The 25,241-nt window shown below is 46.2% G+C and overlaps 1 protein-coding gene across 3 annotated transcripts in view; it reads right to left on the reverse strand.

The window, feature by feature from the left end:
• Positions 1-25,241, reverse strand: part of LOC121549935 (NEDD4-like E3 ubiquitin-protein ligase WWP1) — a 60,376-nt gene that overhangs the window by 21,244 nt on the left and 13,891 nt on the right. For all 3 annotated transcript variants that reach the window (XM_041861929.2, XM_041861926.2, XM_041861928.2), the window contains exons 2-6: positions 22,550-22,609; positions 14,430-14,659; positions 3,718-3,842; positions 2,441-2,581; positions 759-825 (exon numbers count right to left, since the gene is read on the reverse strand). In XM_041861929.2, the coding sequence (XP_041717863.1) occupies positions 759-825; positions 2,441-2,581; positions 3,718-3,842; positions 14,430-14,638 (542 nt within the window). In that variant the 5' untranslated portion in view covers positions 14,639-14,659; positions 22,550-22,609. The remainder of the gene's footprint in view (positions 1-758; positions 826-2,440; positions 2,582-3,717; positions 3,843-14,429; positions 14,660-22,549; positions 22,610-25,241) is intronic.

The following is a 25,241-nucleotide window of genomic DNA, read 5'->3' on the forward strand; positions in this document are numbered from 1 at the left end:
TTAATATTTAATGTTTATTTCACTTTTGTTTACTATCGACTTCATTTGCTTTGGCAATGTTAACATACGTTTCCCATGCCAATAAAGCCCTTAAATTGAATTGAATTGAGAGAGAGACCGAGAGAGAGAGAGACCGAGAGGACAAAGCAAGTGCAAAGGCAGTGTTTGCTGTCATCACAGGGTGGACGCAGCAGTAACTGCAATGCAGATTAAGTCTGTCTGCCATCTCCTTCACCTCTGTCTGTGAATAAATTGCCAACAGTCACTTTTTGTGGATTCTAATAAAACCCATTATAGTCCTGTTAACTGCACTTTTACAGTGTGAGCGAGATAATAAAGATCAGGGTTGTGTGGCTAGGCCTGCATGTAAGCTGTCCTGATTTAGGGACAGAGGGAGACAGAGGGACAGACAGAACATGTGCAGCCGTCGGAGCTCTGTTAAATTACAAGGTGAGAGTTCTAATAACCCTGCCTTCAGAGAACGCTCCAAGAGCCAGACAAATACAATGACCTAAGGCAGGAAAATCGGCTCTCTGTGTGTGTGTGTGTGTGGCTTGAGAAAACTGCATTGCCTTTCAGCATTGGTTTATGGTTTTCTCGAATATGAGCGGCATCACATTTTCTGCTGATCAAAATTATCTTTCCGCAGCCATCTAAACCAAACCATGCGTCTCTGCTGACCATATCACGTAATCTCAAGACTAGCTCAGTGCCCATTCATTCACAACATGGTTTTCTGCCAGGAGTTTCTCTCTTACCTGTTGGGAGCCCTTGATGGGGTGTCCCCTCCATTTTCATGAATGGCATCGCCGTTCTGCTGGACTTCTGAAAGGGAGGAGACGGCACTTTTATCCTAAACAGTATTCTACAACTAACAATCTAAACATGCATACATAAACTCAGCAAAAAAAGAAACGTCCCTTTTTCAGGACCCTGTCTTTCAAAGATAATTCGTAAAAATCCAAATAACTTCACAGATCTTCATTGTAAAGGGTTTAAACACTGTTTCCCATGCTTGTTCAATGAACCATAAACAATTGAAGAACATGCACCTGTGGAACGGTTGTTAAGAAACTAACAGCTTACAGACGGTAGGCAATTAAGGTCACAGTTATGAAAACTTAGGACACTAAAGAGGCCTTTCTACTGACTCTGGAAAAACACCAAAAGAAAGATGCCCAGGGTCCCTGCTCATCTGCGTGAATGTGCCTTAGGCATGCTGCAAGGAGGCATGAGGACTGCAGATGTGGCCAGGGCAATAAATTGCAATGTCCGTACTGTGAGACGCCTAAGACAGCGCTACAGGGAGACAGGACGGACAGCTGATCGTCCTCGCAGTGGCAGACCACATGTAACAACACCTGCACAGGATCGGTACATCCGAACATCACACCTGTGGGACAGGTACAGGATTCCTCGTTACACCAGGAACGCACAATCCCTCCATCAGTGCTAAGACTGTCCGCAATAGGCTGAGAGAGGCTGGACTGAGGTTGTAAGGCAGGTCCTCACCAGACATCACCGGCAACAACGTCGCCTATGGGCACAAACCCACCATTGCTGGGCCAGACAGGACTGGCAAAAAGTGCTCTTCACTGACGAGTCGTGGTTTTGTCTCACCAGGGGTGATGGTCGGATTCGTGTTTATCATCGAAGGAATGAGCGTTACACCGAGGCCGATTTGGAGGTGGAGGATCCGTCATGGTCTGGGGCGGTGTGTCACAGCATCATCGGACTGAGCTTGTTGTCATTGCAGGCAATCTCAACGCTGTGCTTTACAGGGAAGACATCCTCCTCCCTCATGTGGTACCCTTCCTGCAGGCTCATCCTGACATGATCCTCCAGCATGACAATGCCACCAGCCATACTGCTCGTTCTGTGCGGGATTTCCTGCAAGAAAGTAATGTCAGTGTTCTGCCATGGCCAGCGAAGAGCCCGGATCTCAATCCCATTGAGCACGTCTGGGACCTGTTGGATCGGAGGGTGAGGGCTAGGGCCATTCCCCCCAGAAATGTCCGGGAACTTGCAGGTGCCTTGGTGGAAGAGTGGGGTAACATCTCACAGCAAGAACTGGCAAATCTGGTGCAGTCCATGAGGAGGAGATGAACTGCAGTCCTGCAATGCAGCTGGTGGCCACACCTGATACTGACTGTTACTTTTGATTTTGACCCCCCCCCCTTTGTTCAGGGACCCATTATTCAATTTCTGTTAGTCACATGTCTGTGGAACTTGTTCAGTTTATGTCTCAGTTGTTGAGTCTTGTTATGTTCATACAAATCTTTACACATGTTAAGTTTGCTGAAAATAAACGCAGTTGACAGTGAGAGGACGTTTCTTTTTTTGCTGAATTTACTATAGATAAATCCACATACAGAGAAATGGTGACAAGCCACACGCATACTAAAACAGACAGACGACACACACACAGAGCGGTACTCACTGGTAGAGGTGGCAGCGTTGCCGTTGTGCAGCTGTTCCTGGTTGACGGTCAGACCGTCCAGGAACACGGTCAACTCTCCCGTAGCAACCACAGCCCCCTTATGGTCCAGCACCAGCTTCAACACCTCCTTCACATTCTCCACTGGGGAGGAGGGAGGGGAGACAGGAGAGAGGAGGATACAGGGGGACAGGGCATGGCAGAGACAGGGGAGAGGAGAGAGACAGGGGACGACAGAGATGTGAGAGGACAGAGGAGGGGGACAGGGGATGGCAGAGACAGGGGACAGGGGAGAGGAGGGGACAGGGGGACAGGGGATGGCAGAGACAGGGGACAGGGCATGGCAGAGACAGGGGACAGGAGGAGATAGGGCAGAGACAGGGGAGAGAGACAGGGGACGACAGAGATGTGAGAGGACAGAGGAGGGGGACAGGGGATGGCAGAGACAGGGGACAGGGGAGAGGAGGGGACAGGGGGACAGGGGATGGCAGAGACGGGGGACAGGGGATGGCAGAGACAGGGGACAGGGGATGGCAGAGACAGGGGACAGGGGATGGCAGAGACAGGGGACAGGGCATGGCAGAGACAGGGGACAGGGCATGGCAGAGACAGGGGACAGGGCATGGCAGAGACAGGGGACAGGGCATGGCAGAGACAGGGGACAGGGGATGGCAGAGACAGGGGACAGGGGATGGCAGAGACAGGGGACAGGGCATGGCAGAGACAGGGGACAGGGGATGGCAGAGACAGGGGACAGGGCATGGCAGAGACAGGGGACAGGGCATGGCAGAGACAGGGGACAGGGCATGGCAGAGACAGGGGACAGGGCATGGCAGAGACAGGGGACAGGGCATGGCAGAGACAGGGGAGAGGAGGAGACAGGGCAGAGACAGGGGACAGGGGAGGAGGAGGAGACGGGGCATGACAGAGACAGAGGCCAGGGGACAGGAGGAGACAGGGGGACAGGGCAGAGACAGGAGAGAGGGTGGAAGAGAACACAGCTATTAGTGACACTTACTCATTAGCAAGAAATGTCTGATACTTTCAAGTAGGGCCCCAAATACTGTAACAACATTCTTTCTAAACCTTTTACTGTAGAATACTGTGTCTAACAACACAATGGCATACTGCAGTTAATCCTGAAGAGTAAGAACATACTCTTTCTGGGGCAATAATATCGGAGCTGATATCCTGTTTAGTTTGTTGCCTATTGACATTGTTCTTGTCAAGGTTAGAACATAAGGAGGAATAAGAGATGAGGCGGGCTGCCAACTACGTACATTTCCTGTCGTGCTGCTCCAAGGCCTGGAGGAGGTCCAGAGTGGCTTTCCCCAGCAGAGCATCAGCCTTCAGGGTGTGGTGACTCCACACCTTAAAGTCCACCTGCGTGTGTGGCCAGACATTTCTGCAACACAGCACAGCGGTCAGACTATATCGCACGCACATGCGAACACACACAACACAGCAAGTGACATGGACACCTGAAGACTATACAACAGTGTTCATTTCTTATAAAGCAGTACTGTGTGTCCAAGCCAATTTTCCCCTTGGGGGCAAACATGTTTTTCTTATCGTATCTTACAACTAACTAACTGGTGGCTTCTTTATCCAATTCTTCTGATGTAGAAATAAACTACCAGCACCATTACAGTGCATTCAGTGCTGATATGCTATACAGGATGCACAGCATACATTAGACAGTCACAATATCCCCATGACAAAATGCAATGATGTAGGTCCTGTTACCCCACTGATTATACTGTAAGTGGCTCTACTGAAGTCAATGGGCAGACAGACAAAAAGCAGGTTTCCATCTAACCATTTCAAGCAGACTAATTACCCGACACGAAAAAAGTCACAACCAGGTTGACGAAAACAGGAAATGCTGGGACAATTTTTTATAAAATGTCGACAATTTGTTCTTTCGACATGGTGGAAAATGTGCATATTGTTCTATGCAGATTTTAGAATATTCGCATGAAAATCTGTTGCTAATTGGATGGAAACCTAGCTACAGACAGCCAGCCAGCCAGGAAGGATCTTCTTTGTGACTTCTAGCAAGGTGCCACAACCTGGAGGAGTCTGCAGCATTTTATAATAATGGTAATGAATGTTTCTCAGCGATCCTTAGAAGGGCTCCCTCATCGATCTGAACATGTCTCCCGTCGTCTGGGCACAGCCACTGACAGCGCTCTAATCCAATCAGCTCTACACACAGGACACGCTTTAACAGGGAGAGGTCTCAGCGGTCTGTCTGTGGCATACACAACATCTGAAGGGAAGGGAGACTCAGGAGCCAGCCTTGTCTTGTCGTCACACTGTTAAGACTTCAAAGAGTTGTGTTTAGTCATTGATTTTCCTCAGATTTTATCGCACCTCCATGCTATGATACTAGGACTATCGCTTTGGCCATTTCCCTTGACAATTACAATTTCTGGATCCTTTGGCAAATGCTTGCTTTTGTCACACTCTCCCCCTGACTTCCCTCTCTGCTGTCTGCAGATTAGACCGGTTAGTATTCCTCACACGGTCAGGGGGTCCCCCCCCCCACCCCCGAGAGCGAGACAGAGAGAGAGCGAGAAAGAGGAGGGCTGCCTCTGACTGCAGAATAAAGAACTTCCCTGGTCTATAGAAACGACACAGGCAACCAGGAAGAGAGACAGTAAGGGAGACAGATAGAGAGAGATAAGAGAGGAAGAATGAGTGAGAAGAGCTAAGAAAATATACAAAAATAGAGATGACCAGAAAGCGTAGAGGCAGATGACGGAAGAAAACTAAAAAAAGAGAAAGACCGAGAGAGAGAGAGAGACAAAAAGTTAAGGTGGTAGACACACCCAGATTGTGCCCCAAATGGAATCCCCTGGCCTATTCGCTTTATAGTGCACTACTTTTGGTCAAAAGTAGCGCACTATATAGGGACTAGAGTGCCATTTGGGACACATCCCCTGTAAATCCTTCTATAAACTGTTTGATAATGGAAAAGCTGATAGCTAACCAAGTGTGTTTAACCCCAATGCAAATGGTGGCCCTCTCCCTGCATTCAAAAAATACAGTGCAATATACCAGCAGTGTTTTGCACTAGCGCCGGCTGTCTCCAGATTCATTTTTAGCCGGGTATTTTTTCCACTTAAATTAACTATTGATAGAACAGGCGACTGTTAGTCACAAAGTGAGCGATGAAAAGAATCACTCCTGGTTTGTCTGCGGTCTGTCCGGCCTATCAGTACCTGGGTGTGTGTGTTAGCCATATACCACAAACCCCCAAGGTCCCTTATTGCTATTATAAAACTGGTTACCAACGTAATAAAACAGTCCAATCCCCACAGCATGATGCTGCCACCACCATGCTTCACCGTATGGGATGGTGCCAGGTTTCCTTCTTACGTGACGCTTGGCATTCAGGCCGAAAAGTTCAATCTTGGTTTCATCAGACCAGATAAATCTTGTTTCTCATGGTCTGAGAGTCTTTAGGTGCCTTTTGGCAAACTCCAAGTGGGCTGTCATGTGCCTTTTATTGAAAAGTGGCTTCAAAAAACAAATGTTAGGCTATTTTCTGGCTACAACAATAAACTGAAGTTATAGGCTATTTATTAAATCCGTTTGCCAGCTCCAGTTAGGCTACACAAATGGCACAAATTGATTTGCAATGACTCCAGTGATATCGCCATTTTAACATATTTATCAAATGGTAGGCTACAATGGCAGATACATTAATGGGATACTTGATGTCCAACAGATGCAAATGTATTATTGTCCACATTTATTGGCAGTTTCACTGAGGACTTTTCCGCATAACATTTTCCCTATAACAGAAGCACGTGAAGGAGTTCCATAACTTCCATTTAACATTTCCACTCGCGCAGCCTTCGAGACCCAAGAACTGAGCATGCGTAAAACACTTCCCTTGATACGGTTTTCCATGAGCAAAGTTGACATTAAAATGGCGTTTAAACCACCTCCAAGCAAATTTTTGCCATTAATACTCCTCCACCAAACTTTACAGTTGGCACTATCTATTCGGGCAGATAGCGTTCTCCTGGCATCCGCCAAACTCAGATTAGTCCGTCGGACTGCCAGATGGTGAAGCGTGATGCATCACTCCAAAGAACGCGTTTCCACTGCTTCAGAGTCCAACGGTGGCGAGCTTTACACCACTCCAGCCAACGCTTGGTATTGTGCATGGTGATCTTAGGCTTGTGTGAGGATGGTTAGCCATGGAAACCCATTTCATGAAGCTCCCGAAGAACAGTTATTGTGCTGATGTTTCTTCCAGAGGCAGTTTGAAACACAGTAGTGAGTGTTGCAACAGAGGACAGATTATTTTTACGCACTACGCGCTTCAGCACTCGTTCTGTTCTGTGAGCTTGTGTGGCCTACCACTTCGCGGCTGAGCCGTTGTTTCTCCTAGACATTTCTACTTCACAACTAATAGTCTTGGAAAGAGCCTGCTTGATTCTGTAAGTATAATTGTTTTAACTTGTAAACTGTGTTGGTTCTGTCTGTCTGTCATAGTTAGTAAGCTACCCAGTCTGCTTAAGAAGCGATTGCTACCCATTCACACTGGACACAGGTTCAGCCACTTCTTTTGTTCTCTGCAGATTACAACTCAATAATCCATGAATTCCATGCTGTCACAGTCACTAGCCCATTTAAGCTTAATATCCTTGTCATCTATCGCCCTCCAGGTTCCCTTGGAGAGTTCATCAATGAGCTTGACGCCTTGATAAGTTCCTTTCCTGAGGATGGCTCACCCCTCACAGTTTTGGGGGATTTCAACCTCCCTATGTCCACATTTGACTCATTTCACTCTGCCTCCTTCTTTCCACTCCTCTCCTCTTTTGACCTCACCCTCTCACCGTCCCCCCCTACTCACAAGGCAGGCAATACGCTTGACCTCATCTTTACTAGATGCTGCTCTTCTACTAATCTCACTGCAACTCCCCTCCATGTCTCCGACCACTACTTTGTTTCCTTTTCTCTCTCGCTCTCCTCCCACACTACTCACTCTGCCCCTACACAGATGGTAATGCGCCGCCGCAACCTTCGCTCTCTCTCTCCCACTACTCTCTCCTCTTCCATCCTATCATCTCTTCCCTCTGCTCAATCCTTCTCCCTCCAATCTCCTGATTCTGCCTCCTCAACCCTCCTCTCCTCCCCTTTCTGCATCCTTTGACTCTCTGTGTCCCCTATCCTCCCGGCCGGCTCGGTCCTCCCCTCCAGCTCCGTGGCTTGATGACTCATTGCGAGCTCACAGAACAGAGCTCCGGGCAGCGGAGCGGAAATGGAAGAAAACTAAACTCCCTTTTCACTCCCTCCTCTCTACATTTTCTTCATCTGTTTCTGCTGCTAAGGCCACTTTCTACCACTCTAAATTCCAAGCATCTGCCTCTAACCCTAGGAAGCTCTTTGCCACATTTTCCTCCCTGCTGAATCCCCCCCTCCCCTCTCTCTGTGGATGACTTCGTCAACCACTTTGAAAAGAAGGTTGACGACATCCGATCCTCGTTTGTTAAGTCTAATAACACTGCTGGTCCTACTCACACTGCCCTACCCTATGCTTTGACTTCTTTCTCCCCTCTCTCTCCAGATAAAATCCTGCGACTTGTGACTGCAGGCCGCCCAACAACCTGCCCGCTCGACCCCATCCCCTCCTCTCTTCTCCAGACCATCTCCGGTGACCTTCTCCCCTACCTCACCTCGCTGATCAACTCATCCTTGAACGCTGGCCATGTCCCTTCCGTCTTCAAGAGAGCGAGAGTTGCTCCCCTTCTCAAAAAACCAACACTCGATCCCACTGATGTCAACAACTACAGACCAGTATCCCTTCTTTCTTTTCTTTCCAAAACTATTGAGCGTGCCGTCTTTAGCCAACTCTCTTGCCATCTCTCTCAGAATGACCTTCTTGATCCAAACCAGTCAGGTTTCAGGACTGGTCATTCAACTGAGACTGCTCTTCTCTGTGTCACGGAGGCTCTCCGCACTGCTAAAGCTAACTCTCTCTCCTCTGCTCTTGTCCTTCTAGACCTGTCTGCTGCCTTTGATACTGTGAACCATCAGATCCTCCTCTCCACCCTCTCCGAGCTGGGCATCTCCGGCGCGGCTCACTCCTGGATTGCGTCCTACCTGACCGGTCGCTCCTACCAAGTGGCGTGGCGAGAAGCTGTCTCCGCACCACGTGCTCTCACCACTGGTGTCCCCAGGGCTCAGTTCTAGGCCCTCTCCTTTTCTCCCTATACACCAAGTCACTTGGCTCTGTCATATCCTCACATGGCCTCTCCTATCATTGCTACGCTGACGATACACAACTAATCTTCTCCTTTCCCCCTTCTGATAACCAGGTGGCGAATCGCATCTCTGCATGTCTGGCAGACATATCAGTATGGATGACGGATCACCACCTCAAGCTGAACCCTGGCAAGACGGAGCTGCTCTTCCTCCCGGGGAAGGACTGCCCGTTCCATGATCTCGCCATCACGGTTGACAACTCCGTTGTGTCCTCCTCCCAGAGTGCGAAGAGCCTTGGCGTGACCCTGGACAACACCCTGTTGTTCTCCGCTAACATCAAGGCGGTGACCCGCTCCTGCAGGTTCATGCTCTACAACATTCGGAGAGTACGACCCTGCCTTACACAGGAAGCGGCACAGGTCCTAATCCAGGCACTTGTCATCTCCCCGTCTGGACTACTGCAACTCGCTGTTGGCTGGCCTCCCTGCCTGTGCCATTAAACCCCTACAACTCATCCAGAATGCCGCAGCCCGTCTGGTGTTCAACCTTCCCAAGTTCTCTCACGTCACCCCCTCCTCCGCACACTCCACTGGCTTCCAGTTGAAGCTCGCATCCGTTACAAGACCATGGTGCTTGCCTATGGAGCAGTGAGGGGAACGGCACCTCTGTACCTTCGGGCTCTGATCAGTCCCTACACCCAAACGAGGGCATTGCGTTCATCCACCTCTGGCCTGCTGGCTCCCCTTCCTCTGCGGAAGCATAGCTCCCGCTCAGCCCAGTCAAAACTGTTCGCTGCTCTGGCACCCCAATGGTGGAACAAGCTCCCTCACGACGCCAGGACAGCGGAGTCACTCACCACCTTCCGGAGACATTTGAAACCCCACCTCTTTAAGGAATACCTGGGATAGGATAAAGTAATCCTTCTACCCCCCCCCCCAAAAAAAAAATTTGTAAAGTGGTTATCCCACTGGCTATAGGGTGAATGCACCAATTTGTGAGTCGCTCTGGATAAGAGCGTCTGCTAAATGACGTAAATGTGCCCTTGAGCAAGGCACTTAACCCTAATTGCTCCTGTAAGTCGCTCTGGATAAGAGCGTCTGCTAAATGACTAAAATGTAAATGTAAAATGAAAGGCTACACTTGTGCTAGGCAATTAGCTTAGTGTTATTAGCACAACCTCTTTGTTCAGCGGCAGCTGTCCCCAAAACGAAGACTGTCCCTGAAACAAAGACAGTTCTGCCAAGTTGTTCTGCGGGAGTTAGTCGAGGGAGGCCCCACTCTCTCGCTTCCCCAGATGTTTAGTTCATTTCATTCCGATCTCTTTTGCATTATTGTAGCCTTTTCTGTAGCCTGTCAACTATGTCTGTCTATCCCTGTTCTCTCCTCTCTGCACAGGCCATACAAACGCTTCACACCGCGTGGCTGCTACCACTCTAATCTGGTGGTCCCTGCGCGCACGACCCACGTGGAGTTCCAGGTCTCCGGCAGCCTCTGGAACTGCCGTTCTGCGGCCAACAAGGCAGAGTTAATCTCAGCCTATGCTACCCTCCAGTCTCTCGACTTCTTGGCGCTGACGGAAACATGGATTGCCACAGAAAACACTGCTACTCCTACTGCTCTTTCCTCGTCTGATCATGTGTTCTCGCATACTCCAAGAGCATCTGGTCAGCGCGGCAGTGGCACAGGAATCCTCATCTCTCCCAAGTGGACATTCTCTCTTTTCCCCCTGACCCATCTGTCTATCTCCTAATTTGAATTCCATGCTGTCACAGTCACTAGCCCATTCAAGCTTAACATCCTTGCCATTTATCGCCCTCCAGATTCCCTTGGAGAGTTCATCAATGAGCTTGACAAGTTCCTTTCCTGAGGATGGCTCACCCCTCACAGTTCTGGGTGACTTTAACCTGCCGACGTCTGCCTTGGACTCATTTCTCTCTGCCTCCTTCTTTCCACTCCTTTCCTCTTTTGACCTCATCCTCTCACCGTCCCCCCCTACTCACAAGGCAGGCAATACGCTTGACCTCATCTTTACTAGATGCTGTTCTTATACTAATCTCACTGCAACTCCCCTCCAAGTCTCCGACCACTACTTTGTATCCTTTTCTCTCTTGCTCTCCTCCAACACTACTCACACTGCCCCTACTCAGATGGTAATGCGCCGTCGCAACCTTCGCTCTCTCTCTCCCGCTACTCTCTCCTCTTCCATCCGATCATCTCTTCCCTCTGCTAAATCCTTCTCCCTCCGGTCTCCTGATTCTGCCTCCTCGACCCTCCTCTCCTCCCTTTCTGCATCTTTTGACTCTCTATGTCCCCTATCCTCCCGGCCGGCTCGGTCCTCCCCTCCTGCTCCGTGGCTTGATGACTCATTGCGAGCTCACAGAACAGGGCTCCGGGCAGCCGAGCGGAAATGGAGGAAAACTCCCTGCAGACCTGTCATCTTTTCACTCCCTCCTCTCTACTTTTTCTTCCTCTGTTTCTGCTGCTAAAGCCACTTTCTACCACTCTAAATATCAAGCCTCTGCCTCTTTGCCACCTTCTCCTCCCTGCTGAATCCTCCTCCTCCTCCCTCCTCCCTCTCTGTGGATGACTTCGTCAACCATTTTGAAAAGAAGGTAGACGACATCCGATCCTCATTTATTAAGTCAAATGACACTGCTGGTCCTGCTCACACTGCCCTACCCTTTGACTTCTTTCTCCCCTCTCTCTCCAGATGAAATCTTGCGACTTGTGACGGCCGGCCGCCCAACAACCTGCCCGCTTGACCCTATCCCCTCCTCTCTTCTCCAGACCATTTCCGGAGACCTTCTCCCTTACCTCACCTCGCTCATAAACTCATCCTTGACCGCTGGATATGTCCCTTCCATCTTCAAGAGGGCGAGAGTTGCACCCCTCCTCAAAAAACCTACACTCGATCCCACTGATGTCAACAACTACAGACCAGTATCCCTTCTTTCTTTTCTCTCCAAAACTCGAGCGTGCCTAAATCCTAACTAGTCAGGTTTCAAGACTGGTCATTCAACTGAGACTGCTCTTCTCTGTATCACGGAGGCTTTCCGCACTGCCAAAGCGAACACTCTCTCCTCTGCTCTTATCCTTCTAGACCTATCTGCTGCCTTTGATACTGTGAACCATCAGATCCTCCTCCGAGTTGGGCATCTCCGGTCACGGTTGACAACTCTCGCCATCATGGTTGACAACTCCATTGTGTCCTCCTCCCAGAGTGCAAAGAACCTTGGCGTGACCCTGGACAACACCCTGTCGTTCTCTGCTAACATCAAAGCGGTGACCCGATCCTGCAGGTTCATGCTCTACAACATTCGCAGAGTATGACCCTACCTTACACAGAAAGCGGCACAGGTCCTAATCCAGGCACTTGTCATCTTATTTCACCTGCTAGCACTGACTTGTTTAAAGAAATGTATTTATTGTGATCGAGACGTAGTTGTCCCTGATTGCACTGACTTTGCTCACAGCTGCTTGTTTGAAGAAGTGTACTTACTGTGATCAAGATGTGGTTGTCCCACTGGCTATCCTAAGTTGAATGCACCAATTTGTAAGTCGCTCTGGATAAGAGCGTCTGCTAAATTACTTACATGTAAATGTAAATAACAGCACTTACAGTTGACCGGGGCAGCTCTAGCAGGGCAGAAATTTGACGAACTGACTTGTTGTAAAGGTGGCATCCTATGACTGTGCCACGTTGACAGTCAATGAGCTCTTCAGTAAGGCCATTCTACTGCCAATGTTTGTATATGGAGATTGCATGGCTGTGTGCTCGATTTTATACATCTGTAAGCAACGTGTGGCTGAAACAGCCAAATCCACTAATTTGAAGGGGTGTCCACATACTTTTGTATATACACACACATACTGTACTTTTTAATATATATATTTTTTTTATACCTACAGGGTTCCTAAAATTCTATATCAAATAGCTAAATGATCCATGGTATGACCATCTTAAAACAATTCCATATGTTAGAAGAGAGAAAGCATACAAACCTATAGGCCCTGCATGACCCCAATGCATTTAAGAACTACACCATGTCCGGGCCAGCAGAAATTCTGTTCGGAGTAGTAGATTTTTAGCCAACTAGCTCGACCGGGCCAGTGAGGGAAAAAAAAGTATACGTTGGACCATGGCGTGTTTCATATGCAGCCACGGAGTGGTGGTGCATAGGCTATTTACTGTGCTTTGATTGACGAACAGCAAGCTTGACTAGTTTATAAAACGTGTCGAACTAACTGAATAAAGTCGATCTCATATATCCTTGCCATTCATAAATCATACAAAGTAGTTATATCTCCATGGTATCGTATCGGGACAAGTAAACTAAAGATGTCGTTTGTATTTTCGATATGAAGTCCATCAGGACTTGCCAGACAGCGACGTTAAAGTGAGTGACTCGTCAGTAGCCTATCGAATTGCATCGTTAAGACAGCTGTTCATTTAGCTCCATAATTTGCATACTGGTAGGCTTTGTTGGCAATTACCTGCAGTTAAATTAAGTCAGCAGACTCTTACAGGATTCTTTAAAAGGCCCAGTGGGGTCAAAATAATTGTTGTCCTGTGTTTTATATCATACTGTACAACAGCTGATGAAACCAACACTTAAAAGGTATCAGTGTTATTTCCTGATAGTTGCTGGTTGAAAATACAATCTTGCATTAGAATGTACCAGAGGCCACCAAAATAGAGCTTGTTTTAGAACCACTGGACTATGACTTGCAGGCCACGGTTGAGTTTCAGACAGCTAGCTAGCTACTCCTATAACATGAAGCATACACAAAAACAAAACAAACACACAGAGCCCTGGCTGTTTTGTCCGAGATAATTACCCCATCAAGGCAATTAGTGGCCTGGTTAACGAGTTTCTGAGTCTGAAATGGCACCCTATTGCCTGAATAGTGCACTACTTTTGAGCAGGCCCATAGGGCTCTGGTCAAAACTAGTGCACTATTCATATGGGATAAGATGTCGTTTGGAACACAGCCTGACATTTGGCTTTGACTCATTAAAGCCAGAGAACCATAAAAGCTGCTAGGTTACAGGCATCTCTGCTAGTGTTGCAACTGAACAGATACAGAAGGGTATTTTCAGCACAGTTCAAACCTGCACACCAACATGGGAAATAAAACAATAAAGATAACAGGCTCGTTTTGGGAACAGAGTGTTCAGAGGAAAGACACAGTATGTCTGCTTTGGTTTTTCAATCATCGTAATTTCATTGTACTGTAGGCCATTATAATTTTTTTATTTTATTTTTATCTGCCAAGATTGGATGACTAAGTATTAGAGATATTCAGACTGCTCAGACTTGTAGTCGTTAGTCAGCTCTCCCACAAGCCCACTATGTGTTCCAATGAATCCACACTGTTCCATCTCCGCACCACCCCCAGATTCCCACAGATAAATAAGACCTTTGAGAAAACTAATCTTCTTTGTGTTGTACCACAAATGCATCTCATGTGTAGCCTGGTTCCTACTAAAAACGAGTGTTTAGATTTCTTCTCCCTCTAGTCTTCCTATTCCAGTACAGAACAGTTTGTTCCGAACAAATTGAACAGAGGTTAGATTGAAAAAGCACTACCGAAATCGATTCATACTGAATTAACACACCACCACTGTCTAACTCTAAAGAGTGTAACTTGATTCAGTGAGGAATACAATGTTGCTAGAGCATGCAAAACAGACTACAGTAAGTGATTAAATGGGCTACTCATGACACACATTAAGAACACACACACAGAAGGTAGGTTTCCTTACAGAGTGAGCCGCTCATCCCACTTGGGGTTGGAGGAGCTGTGGGACTTGGCCGTGCGGCGCGACTCCCCCTCCGCTGTCACCTCCACAAAGATGGACGTCCCAAACAAGCTCTTCTTCCGCTTGAGTTTGGCACAGGCAACGACGGCATGTAGCTGCGACGTCGGTCCGTGGTTATAGCTACACTCTGTTCTGGACGAGGCCGTGGCCATGTCATACACTGCAGTGGAAGCCTGAAGACACACAAAACAAAGAAGTCAAAATGAGGAAAACCTAAAGAAACGTCACCAGCAATCTAAAACTATGTGATATACAGTACCTTCGGAAAGTATTCAGACCTCTTGACTTTTTCCACATTTTGTTACGTTACAGCCTTATCCTGAAATGGATTAAATTTTAAAAAATCTACACACAATACCCCATAATGACAATGAGAAAACAGGTTTAGACATTTTTGCAAATGTATTAAACAGAAAAAACATATTTACATAAGTATTCAGACCTTTTGCTATGAGACTCGAAATTGAGAACAGCTGCAACCTGTTTCCATTGATCACCTTTGAGATGTTTCTGAAACTTGATTGGAGTCCACCTGAGGTAAATTCAATTGATTGGACATGATTTGGAGAGGCACACAGCTGCGTATATAAAGGTCCCACAGTTGACAATGCATGTCAGAGCAAAACCAAGTCATGAGGTGGAAGGAATGGTCCGTAGAGCTCCGAGACAGGCTTGTATCGAGGTACAGATCTGGGGAAGGGTGCCAAAACATTTCTGCAGCATTGAAGGTCCCCAAGAACACAGTGGCCTCCATCATTCTTTAATGGAAGAAGTCTGTAACCAGCAAGACTCTTCCTAGAGCTGGCCGCCCGGCCAAACTGCGCAATCAGAGGGGAGAAGGACATTGGTCAGGTGGCCAGATGGAAGTCACTCCTCAGTAAAAGGCACATGACAGCCCGCTTGGAGTTTGCCAAAAGGCACCTAAAGACTCTGACCATGAGAAACAAGATTCTCTGGTCTGATGAAACCACGATTGAACTATTTGGCCTGAATGTCAAGCGTCACGTCTGGAGGAAACCTGGCACCATACCTACGGTGAACCATGGTGGTGGCAGCATCATGCTGTGGGGATATTTTTCAGCAGCAGGGACTGGGAAACTAGTCAGGATCGAGGGAACGGAGCAAAGTACAGAGAGATCCTTGATGAAAACCTGCTCCAAACCTGGAGAGACCTGAAAATAGCTGTGCAGTGATGCTCCCCATCCAACCTGACAGCGCTTAAAAGGATCTGCATAGAAGAATGGGAGAAACTCCCCAAATACAGGTGTGCCAAGCTTGTAGCATCATACCCAAGAAGACTATTTACCAAGAGAGTGTTCATCTATATTTTTCGTAGCTGTCTATTTACCACCACAAACCGATGCTGGCACTAAGATTGCACTCAATGAGCTGTATAAGGCCATAAGTAAACAGGAAAACGTTCATCCAGAGGAAGTGCTCCTAGTGGCCGGGGACTTTAATGCAGGGAAACTTAAATCCGTTCTAACTCATTTCTACCAGCATGTTAAATGTGCAACCAGAGGGAGAGAAAAAAAAAAAACTCTAGACCACCTTTACTCCACACACAACGCTCTCCCTTGTCCTCCATTTGGCAAATCTGACCATAACTCTATCCTCCTGATTCCTGCTTATAAGCAAAAACTAAAGCAGGAAGCACAAGTGACTCGGTTAATAAGGAAGTGGTCAGATGACGCAGATGCTAAGCTACAGGACTGTTTTGCTAGCACAGACTGGAATATGTTCCGGGAATCTTCCGATAGCATTGAGGAGTACACCACATCCGTCACTGGCTTCATCATTTCACTGGCTTCATCAATAAGTGCATCGATGATGTCGTCCTCAGTGACAGTACGTACAGTTGAAGTCGGAAGTTTACATACACCTTAGCCAAATACATTTAAACTCAGTTTTTCACAATTCCTGACATTTAATCCTAGTAAAAATTCCCTGTCTTAGGTCAGTTAGGATCACCACTTTATTTTAAGAATGTGAAATGTCAGAATAATAGTAGAGAGAAGGATTTATTTAAGCTTTTATTTCTTTCATCACATTCCCAGTGGATCAGAAGCTTCCATACACTCAATTAGTATTTGGTAGCATTGCCTTTAAATTGTTTAACTTGGGTCAAACATTTTGGGTAACCTTCCACAAGTTTCCCACAATAAGTTGGGGGAATTTTGGCCCATTCCTCCTGACAGAGCTGGTGTAACTGAGTCAGGTTTGTAGGCCACCTTGCTCGCACACGCTTTTTCAGTTCTGCTCACACATTTTCTATAGGATTGAAGTCAGGGCTTTGTGATGGCCACTCCAATACCTTGACTTTGTTGTCCTTAAGCCATTTTGCCACAACTTTGGAAGTATGCTTGGGGTCATTGTCCATTTGGAAGAGCCATTTCCGACCAAGCTGTCACTTCCTGACTGATGTCTTGAGATGTTGCTTCAATATATCCACAAAATTTTCCTTCCTCATGATGCCATCTATTTTGTGAAGTGCACCAGTCCCTCCTGTAGCAAAGCACCCCCACAGCATGATGCTGCCACCCCTGTGTTTCACGGTTGGGATGGTGTTCTTCGGCTTGCAAGCTACCCCCTTTTTCCTCCAAACATAACGATGGTCATTATGGCCAAACAGTTCTATTTTTGTTTCATCAGACCAGAGGACATTTCTCATAAAAGTCAGATCTTTGTCCCCATGTGCAGTTGCAAACCGTAGTCTGGCTTTTTTATGGCGGTTTTGGAGCAGTGGCTTCCTCCTTGCTGAGCGGCCTTTCAGGTTATGTCGATATAAGACTCGTTTTACTGTGGATATAGATACTTTTGTACCTGTTTCCTCCAGCATCTTCACAAGGTCCTTTGCTGTTGTTCTGGGATTGATTTGCACTTTTGGCACCAAAGTACGTTAATCTCTAGGTGACAGAACGCGTCTCCTTCCTGAGCGGTATGACGTCTGCGTGGTCCCATGGTGTTTATACTTGCGTACTATTGTTGTACAAATGAACATAGTACCTTCAGGCGTTTGGAAACTGCTCCCAAGGATGAACCAGACTTGTGGAGGTCTACACATTTTTTTCTGAGGTCTTGGCTGATTTCTTTTGATTTTCCCATGATGTCAAGCAAAGAGGCACTGAGTTTGAAGGTAGGCCTTGAAATACATCCACAGGTACACCTCCAATTGACTCAAATTATGTCAATTAGCCTATCAGAAGCTTCTAAAGCCATGACATCATTTTCTGGAATTTTCCAAGCTTAAAGGCACAGTCAACTTGTATGTAAACTTCTGACCCACTGGAATTGTGATACAGTGAAATAATCTGTCTGTAAACAATTGTTGGAAAAATTACTTGTGTCATGCACAAAGTAGGATGTCCTAACCGACTTGTCAAAACTATAGTTTGTTAACAAGAAATTTGTGGAGTGGTTGAAAAACTAGTTTTAATGACTCCAACCTAAGTGTATGTAAACTTCCAACTGTACATACCCCAACCAGAAGCCATGGATTACAGGCAACATCCACACTTAGCCAAAGGGTAGAGCTGCCGCTTTCAAGGAGCGGGACTCTAACCCGGACGCTTATGAGAAATCCCGCTATGCCCTTCGACGAACCATCAAACAGGCAAAGAGTCAAAACAGGACTAAGATTGAATCGTAATACACCGGCTCCAATGCTGTTCGGGTGTGGCAGGGCTTGAAAACTATTACATACTACAAAGAGAAGAACAGCCGTGAGCTGCCCAGTGACACAAGCCTACCAGACCAGCTAAACCACTTCTAAGCTCGTTTCGAGGCAAGCAACACTGAAGCATGCATGAGAGCTTCAGCTGTTACGGCTGACTATGTGATCACGCTCTCCGTAGCCGATGTGAGTAAGACTTTTAAGCAGGTCAACATTTACAAAGCCGCAGGGCCAGACGGATTACCAGGACGTGTACTCTGAGCATGCGCTGACCAACTGGCAAGTGTCTTCACTGACATTTTCAACATGTCCCTGACTGAGTCTCTAATACCAACATGTTTCAAGCAGTCCACCATAGTCCCTGTGCCCAAGAGCACTAAGGTAACCTGCCTAAATGACTACCATCCCGTAGCACTCACGTCTGTAGTCATGAAGTGCTTTGAAAGGCTGGTCATGGCTCACATCAACACCATTATCCCAGAAACCCTAGACCCACTCCAATTTGCATACCACCCCAACAGATCCACAGATGATGCAATCTCTATTGCACTCCACACTGCCCTTTCCCACCTGGACAAGAGAAACACTTATGTGAGAATGCTATTCATTGACTACAGCTCAACATTCAACACCATAGTGCCCTCAAAGCTCATCACTAAGCTAAGGATCCTGGGACTAAACACCTCCCTCTGCAACAGGATCCTGGACTGGGGTGCGTGCTCAGTCCCCTCCTGTACTCCCTGTTCACCCATGACTGCATGGCCAGGCACAACTCCAACACCATCATTAAGTTTGCCGACGACACAACAGTGGTAGGCCTGATCACCGACAACGATGAGACAGCCTATAGGGAGGAGGTTAGAGACCTGGCCGTGTGGTGCCAGGATAACAACCTCTCCCTCAACGTGATCAAGACAAAGGAGATGATTGTCGACTACAGGGAAAAAAAAGACTGAGCTCGCCCCCATTCTCATCGACGGGCTGTAGTGGAACAGGTTGAGAGCTTCAAGTTCCTTGGTGTCCACATCACCAACAAACTATCATGGTCCAAACACACCAAGACAGTCGTGGAAGAGGGCACCCTAGTCATAGACTGTTCTCTCTGCTACCGCACGGCAAGCTACCGGAGCACCAAGTCTAGGTCCAAAAGGCTTCTTAACAGCTTCTACCCCCAAGCCATAAGACTCCTGAACAGCTAATCATGGCTACCCAGACTATTTGCATTGCCACCCCCCGCTGCTGCTACTCTGTTTATTATCTATGCATAGTCACTTTAACTCTACCCACATGTATATATTACCTCAATTACCTCGACTAACCGGTGCCCCCGCACATTGACTCTGTACCGGTACCCCCTCTATATAGCCTCCCTACTGTTACTTTATTTTACTGCTGCTCTTTAATTATTTGCTATTTTTATTTTTTACTTAACACTTGTTTTTTCTTTTCTTAAAATTGCATTGTTGGTTAAGGGCTTGTAAGTAAACATTTCACTCTAAGGTCTACACCTGTTGTATTCGGCGCATGTGGCAAATAAAATTTGATTTGACTTGAGGCTGTAATCGCTGCCAAAGGTGCTTCAACAATGTACTGAGTAAAGGGTCTGAATACTTATGTAAATGTGATATTTCAGTGTTTTATTTTTTATAAATATGCAAACATTTAAAAAAACCTGTTTTTGCTTTGTCATTATGGGGTATTGTGTGAAGATTGATGAGGAAAAAACAATTTAATCAATTTTAGAATAAGGCTACCAAAATGTGGAATAAGTCGAGGGGTCTGAATACTTTCTGAATGCACTGTAACATGGGCTTCCAATTACAATACAATGAACTGTATTCGGACATTGAACTCCTTATCCATTGATTACTTGCCCTGCAATAACTTTTGACCTCCATACTGATACCAGGTTTAGTACCACGATACCATCACGATACTTGATACCAAGAAAGACACCACAGCAAAAAGATTAAGGTATATTAGCCAAAGTCACAGAATGGTACTTGTTCCAGACAGATAAACGTTTCAGTTTACCGTGCAACACTAAACCACACTGACATGTTAGGCTGTAGCCTAAACCAGGGATGGGCAACTGGCAGCCCGCGGAACAATAAAATACCCCATAATGTCAAAGTGGAATGATGTTTTCGAAATGTTTACAAATTAATTAAAAATGGAAGGCTGAAACGTTGAGTCAATAAGTATTCAACCCTTTTGTTATGGCAAGCCTAAATAAGTTCAGGAGTAAAATAGTGCTTAACAAGTCACATAATAAGATGCAATAATAGTGTTTAACATGATTTTTGAATGACTACCCCATCTCTGTACCCCACACATACAATTATCTGTAAGGTCCCTCAGTCGAGCAGTGAATTTCAAAACACAGATTCAACCAAAGACCAGGGAGGTTTTCCAAGATGGGTAAAAGAAAAGCAGACATTGAACATCCCTTTGAGCATGGTGAAGTTATTAATTACACTTTGGATGGTGTATCAATACACCCAGTCACTACAAATATATAGGAGTCCTTCCTAACTCAGTTGCCGGAGAGGAAGGAAACCGCTCAGGGATTTCACCATGAGGCCAATGGTGACTTTAAAACAGTTACAGAGTTTAATGGCTGTGATAGGGGAAAACTGAGGATGGATCAACAACATTGTACTTACTCCACAATCCTAACCTAATTGACAAAGTGAAAAGAAGGATGAATTTTCAGAATAAAAAATATTCAAAAATATGCATCCTGTTTGCATTAAGGCCCTAAAGTAAAACTGCAAAAAAAATTGGCAAAGAAATTAATACAAAGCGTTGTGCTGTGTTGGATTTGCCCCAAACATATCACTGAGTCCCACTCTTCATATTTTCAAGCATGGTGGAGGCTGCATCATGTTATAGGCAATGTTCCCTTTAAACTGCACACATGAGTGGGCGCGCAGTACCCCGAGATTGCCACGCATCTCCCGGGACTGCTGCGCAAAATAAATACAGTATCAGCCCACAAAGAAGATTTTGCCCTGTTAGTTAACACTATCAACCGTTTCCCTTTACTGTGGTCTACTGAGATCGAATCAACGCAATATTAGCCAATTTCAATGCAACATACCGAAACAAAATGAACTATGCAAGACTTGGTATGAAAAACGAACCACGCAAAATATTTTGTTGTAGCCAGAACGCACCGGAGTAGGATTCTATTGCATTGACATGACCGACTCAGCCCGTACTCTACACAGACCGGTGTTGCATAACTAATCAGAGCTGCAGTAGGCCTATATGCAAATAGACCATTGCCATATATGGATCTGTGCCATTTACTTTGAACTGGACTGTTTACAGCATGAGCGGTCGGTAGTAGATGTGCTTGTTTTGAGATCAAAGCGAGAGCTGCATGTTGCCACGTGTGCACATTTTGTTAATATCCTTTGCTAGTTAGTGAGTTATTAGCCCAGTTATAGATAATTTGTAGTCAGCAATAGGGGAGTGATTGCTTCCTACAAGAGCACAAATTGTGTACATTTCTAGACATCTTTGAAAAGCAAGTCAGAGCTTTTTTTGTCTTAAAGGGGCAGTGTTGTGTTTTAAGACAGGCTTGAATAAGCTAAGTAGCCAATAGGCGGAGGGTGGCATAATTTGTCTGATTCTCTGTAATAATGGTATGGGAATAATAACGCATTTTATGTTTAAAGTGGTTTCTTTTTTCTTTTTTTTTCAAGTGGTTTCTTGCATCAAACCCAACATTTTCAGTCTGAAGGACAAGTGGATAAACAGGTCAATGTCAAGCCCTGCATGTTTTTTTTTGTTTTTTTAAAGTCTCATGGAATGTAGGTCTACATTGAACACCACACATTGGCTGCTACTGTAGGCTGAATGATAGAACAGCTATGTACATGTTAAAATGTTATGGCATTCATTTTCTCCATTGTTTTTGATGGTAGGCCAATCTGGTATGTCTACATTATGATCAAATAGCCACAGTATAATTTTTTTAAGAATAATGTGCAAATATAGTACAATCCAGGTGTGCAAAGCTCTTAAAGACTTACCCAGAAAGACTCACAGCTGTAATCGCTGGCAACGGTGATTCCAAAATGTATTGACTCAGGGGGTTGAATACTTATCTAATAAAATATACATTAGTGTTTTATCTTTCATAAAAAAAATGTTTTGCAAACGTTAGAATGTTTCTTCCACTTTTACAGTATTTTGTGTTGTCAGAAAATGACAAATCAATTTTAATCCCACTTTTGTAACAACAAAATGTAGAAAAAATCAAGGGGTGTGGGTACTTTCTGAAGGCACAGTACCTTTCAAATCCTTGGCCAACATTAGCTCTAGTTCACATCCAAGGAAATAAACAGGCCTAGAATGGCGAATATACATCCCTACTCACGATTGGTGCGTTTTGCAGAACCCTCCGGATCCTCAGCCGACTCCGTGGCCCATGATTGCCCTGCAAAAGGAGAAAGGGAGTAGTTAGTTAGTCAGTGAATAATGCACTGTCAGCTGTTATATTAACACTGATCTGGGTTGTGCAAAGAAGGCTTTAACCTAAGCACAGAACCAGTCAAAGGGAAAATAAACACTTTCTTAATCTGAACAAAGTATTGATGTATGGTTTGTTTGGTGCAGATGAGTGACAACATATGAATGTTCTTAAACTGACAAGGTAAAATGGTTACCACAAGATCCCTTCCCTTCCTGTCCAAACACAGATGGGGTGCTAGGAGTTGTGAACTCAGAAGCTGAGAGCCACAGACCCAGGCCCAGGTTTAGGGAGATCCAAACTGATAACTGAGCAGATGGAGAGACTAGAGAGAGAGAAGGCTAAAACAATTTTCCATTGTCAGCATACATATGCCACTACCACCCCATTCTGAGGGCATAACACCACACAGACAAACATAGCCATTTGATCTTTGCTACACAAACAAAAACACATTAAAATCATGTTACTCACTGGCAAAGCAAAGGGACATGAAAAAGGCCACTAACCATTGTTAATAAAGTGCAGATATGCACACACACACACCAATTGCCACAAATTGTCTCAACAGACTGCCTCAAAGTGTGCAGTCACATGAGTAAACAGGGCAAGCAAGGCCATAATCTCAGAGCATTAAAGGCTAAGATGAGTGGAGCCAGAGGACTCCCAGCTGACTAAGGGTGAAGTGTTGTTCATCAGGACAGGAGAAAGCCTCCATTGTCTTTAGACCAGTGGGATCAGTTCCCGCTTTTCCATATAATCAATAGGCTATGTATTATGATCTTCAGGCCCAAACTAATCCTAGATCAGCACTCCTACTCTGAGATGCTTGATACATACGGCCCCGGGGCTTCATCCTCATCCAGACATCTCATGGAACACAGCAGAAGTCATTAGAGAGGGTGCAGAATCCAGAGGACCTTGAAGGGCACTTCACCCTACTCCAAAACACTGCACTCGTCCCCCTTCTCACTTCTCCGCGGCACTTCTATCATATTACACTCCTCCGCACTGCAAAACACTTCTTCCTTTACTCACCTCCTATATCCTCTTATCTCCTGTCCTCTCCTTCACACCCCACTCCACTGTTCTCCTGTACCCGTCTGGCTTGCATAGGGGAACGGACGGTATGTGTCTGCCTTGCATTAGCTCCAGCTCAGCCGAGACGCACAGAGACTACCGGCAGGCAGGCCAGATAAAACCTTTCCCTGATCCCCTCCAAGCCTCTCTGTCTGAAGAGACAGAGCAGCCCAACCAGGGGAGGATAGGGGAGTATGGGAGGATGTGGGAAGGGAGGTACGGGGGAGAGTGGGGATGTTAGCATCAGAACCAATGACACAGCATTACGGAGTGCATCTGGCATGGAAACCAACCAACCGCTGCGATTAACAGCCTCTGACCAGCTGAACGAACAACCAGGCGACTCGCAACCCCACTCCGCTCATTGTGTCTCAGTGTCTGGTAGTCGTGACAACGCCTCCAGCTGTAACAGTGACATGACAGGGGAACAGATAGCTGGCATAACCTCCAAGGTGAACCAGCGTGACATCTAGGGCTGGCACAATTACCGTATAACCGACGGTTATGGATGAAGACCGTCATGAAATGTAAAATAACTGCCATAACCGTTACAAAAAAGACGCAAACAGATTATTTTTATTCATAAGACATTTACGTCCCACTTTACTTTCTGCTTTGCTCCTATGGGTACACTCGCAATGGCCGCCAGTCCACACATTACGGCATCATTAACTTGAATGGGGATGCCCATTAGCCTATATTCATTCTGTTTCTATGGCAGCACATGCAGTCAGGAGTGGAAGAAAATATTTGCGTCAAATGTTGCTATTCAAACAGTCATTACGGTGACTGTGGTCATTTGGATGGTCATCAAAAATTCCATGACCGTCACAGTGATGTCGTGCCTCAAAGAAGTGCTCAGTCAGTCTGGAGCTGAATGAACAGGCTGCATAAAATAAAGCGTCATTGCTGTCCATCCTAAATGTGCAGATTGCAAAGGACATTTCCTTTTTTTACTCAGTGGATAAAAAGAGTGCTGTTCTGCTTAATCTGCTAGCACAGCACAGAGACCTATAGCAATATCTCCTCCTCAAGTGCACTCTGGCCTCTCAGACTAGGAGTAGAGAGACAGACAGAATAGGAGTAGTGTGACAGAGATGGACTAGGAGTAGAGAGACAAACATAGGACACAGACAGACTTGGAGTAGAGCGACAGACAGAGGACTGGGGCAGAGCAGAGACCAACAGTAAGCTGCCATCAGTCTCTAATTAAGGAGGCTGACTAATGGCAAGCGATCCTGCCAGCCAGACAGGCCAGGGAGCAGTTTATAATCCCCTCAGCCCTGGCCTGGAAGTCTTTCTGGGATTGGAGGCAGGGGATAGTCACACAGAGGGCAAGAGGTCAAGAGCACAGGTAATCTCATTCCCAGAGTCTGGTGGACTAATGCGTAAAACTTTGCCTTAGTTAGCGAATACAGAAAGACCGGGAGAAACTCATAGGCATTGGCTTGATCGTGTGGTTTGCAAAAATTTAATGACAAATAATTTACTCAGCAATTTATAAAGTCACAACCGGGCT

This window comes from Coregonus clupeaformis, chromosome 34 (assembly GCF_020615455.1).
Source record: "Coregonus clupeaformis isolate EN_2021a chromosome 34, ASM2061545v1, whole genome shotgun sequence".
In the NCBI taxonomy this organism is placed as follows: domain Eukaryota; kingdom Metazoa; phylum Chordata; class Actinopteri; order Salmoniformes; family Salmonidae; genus Coregonus; species Coregonus clupeaformis.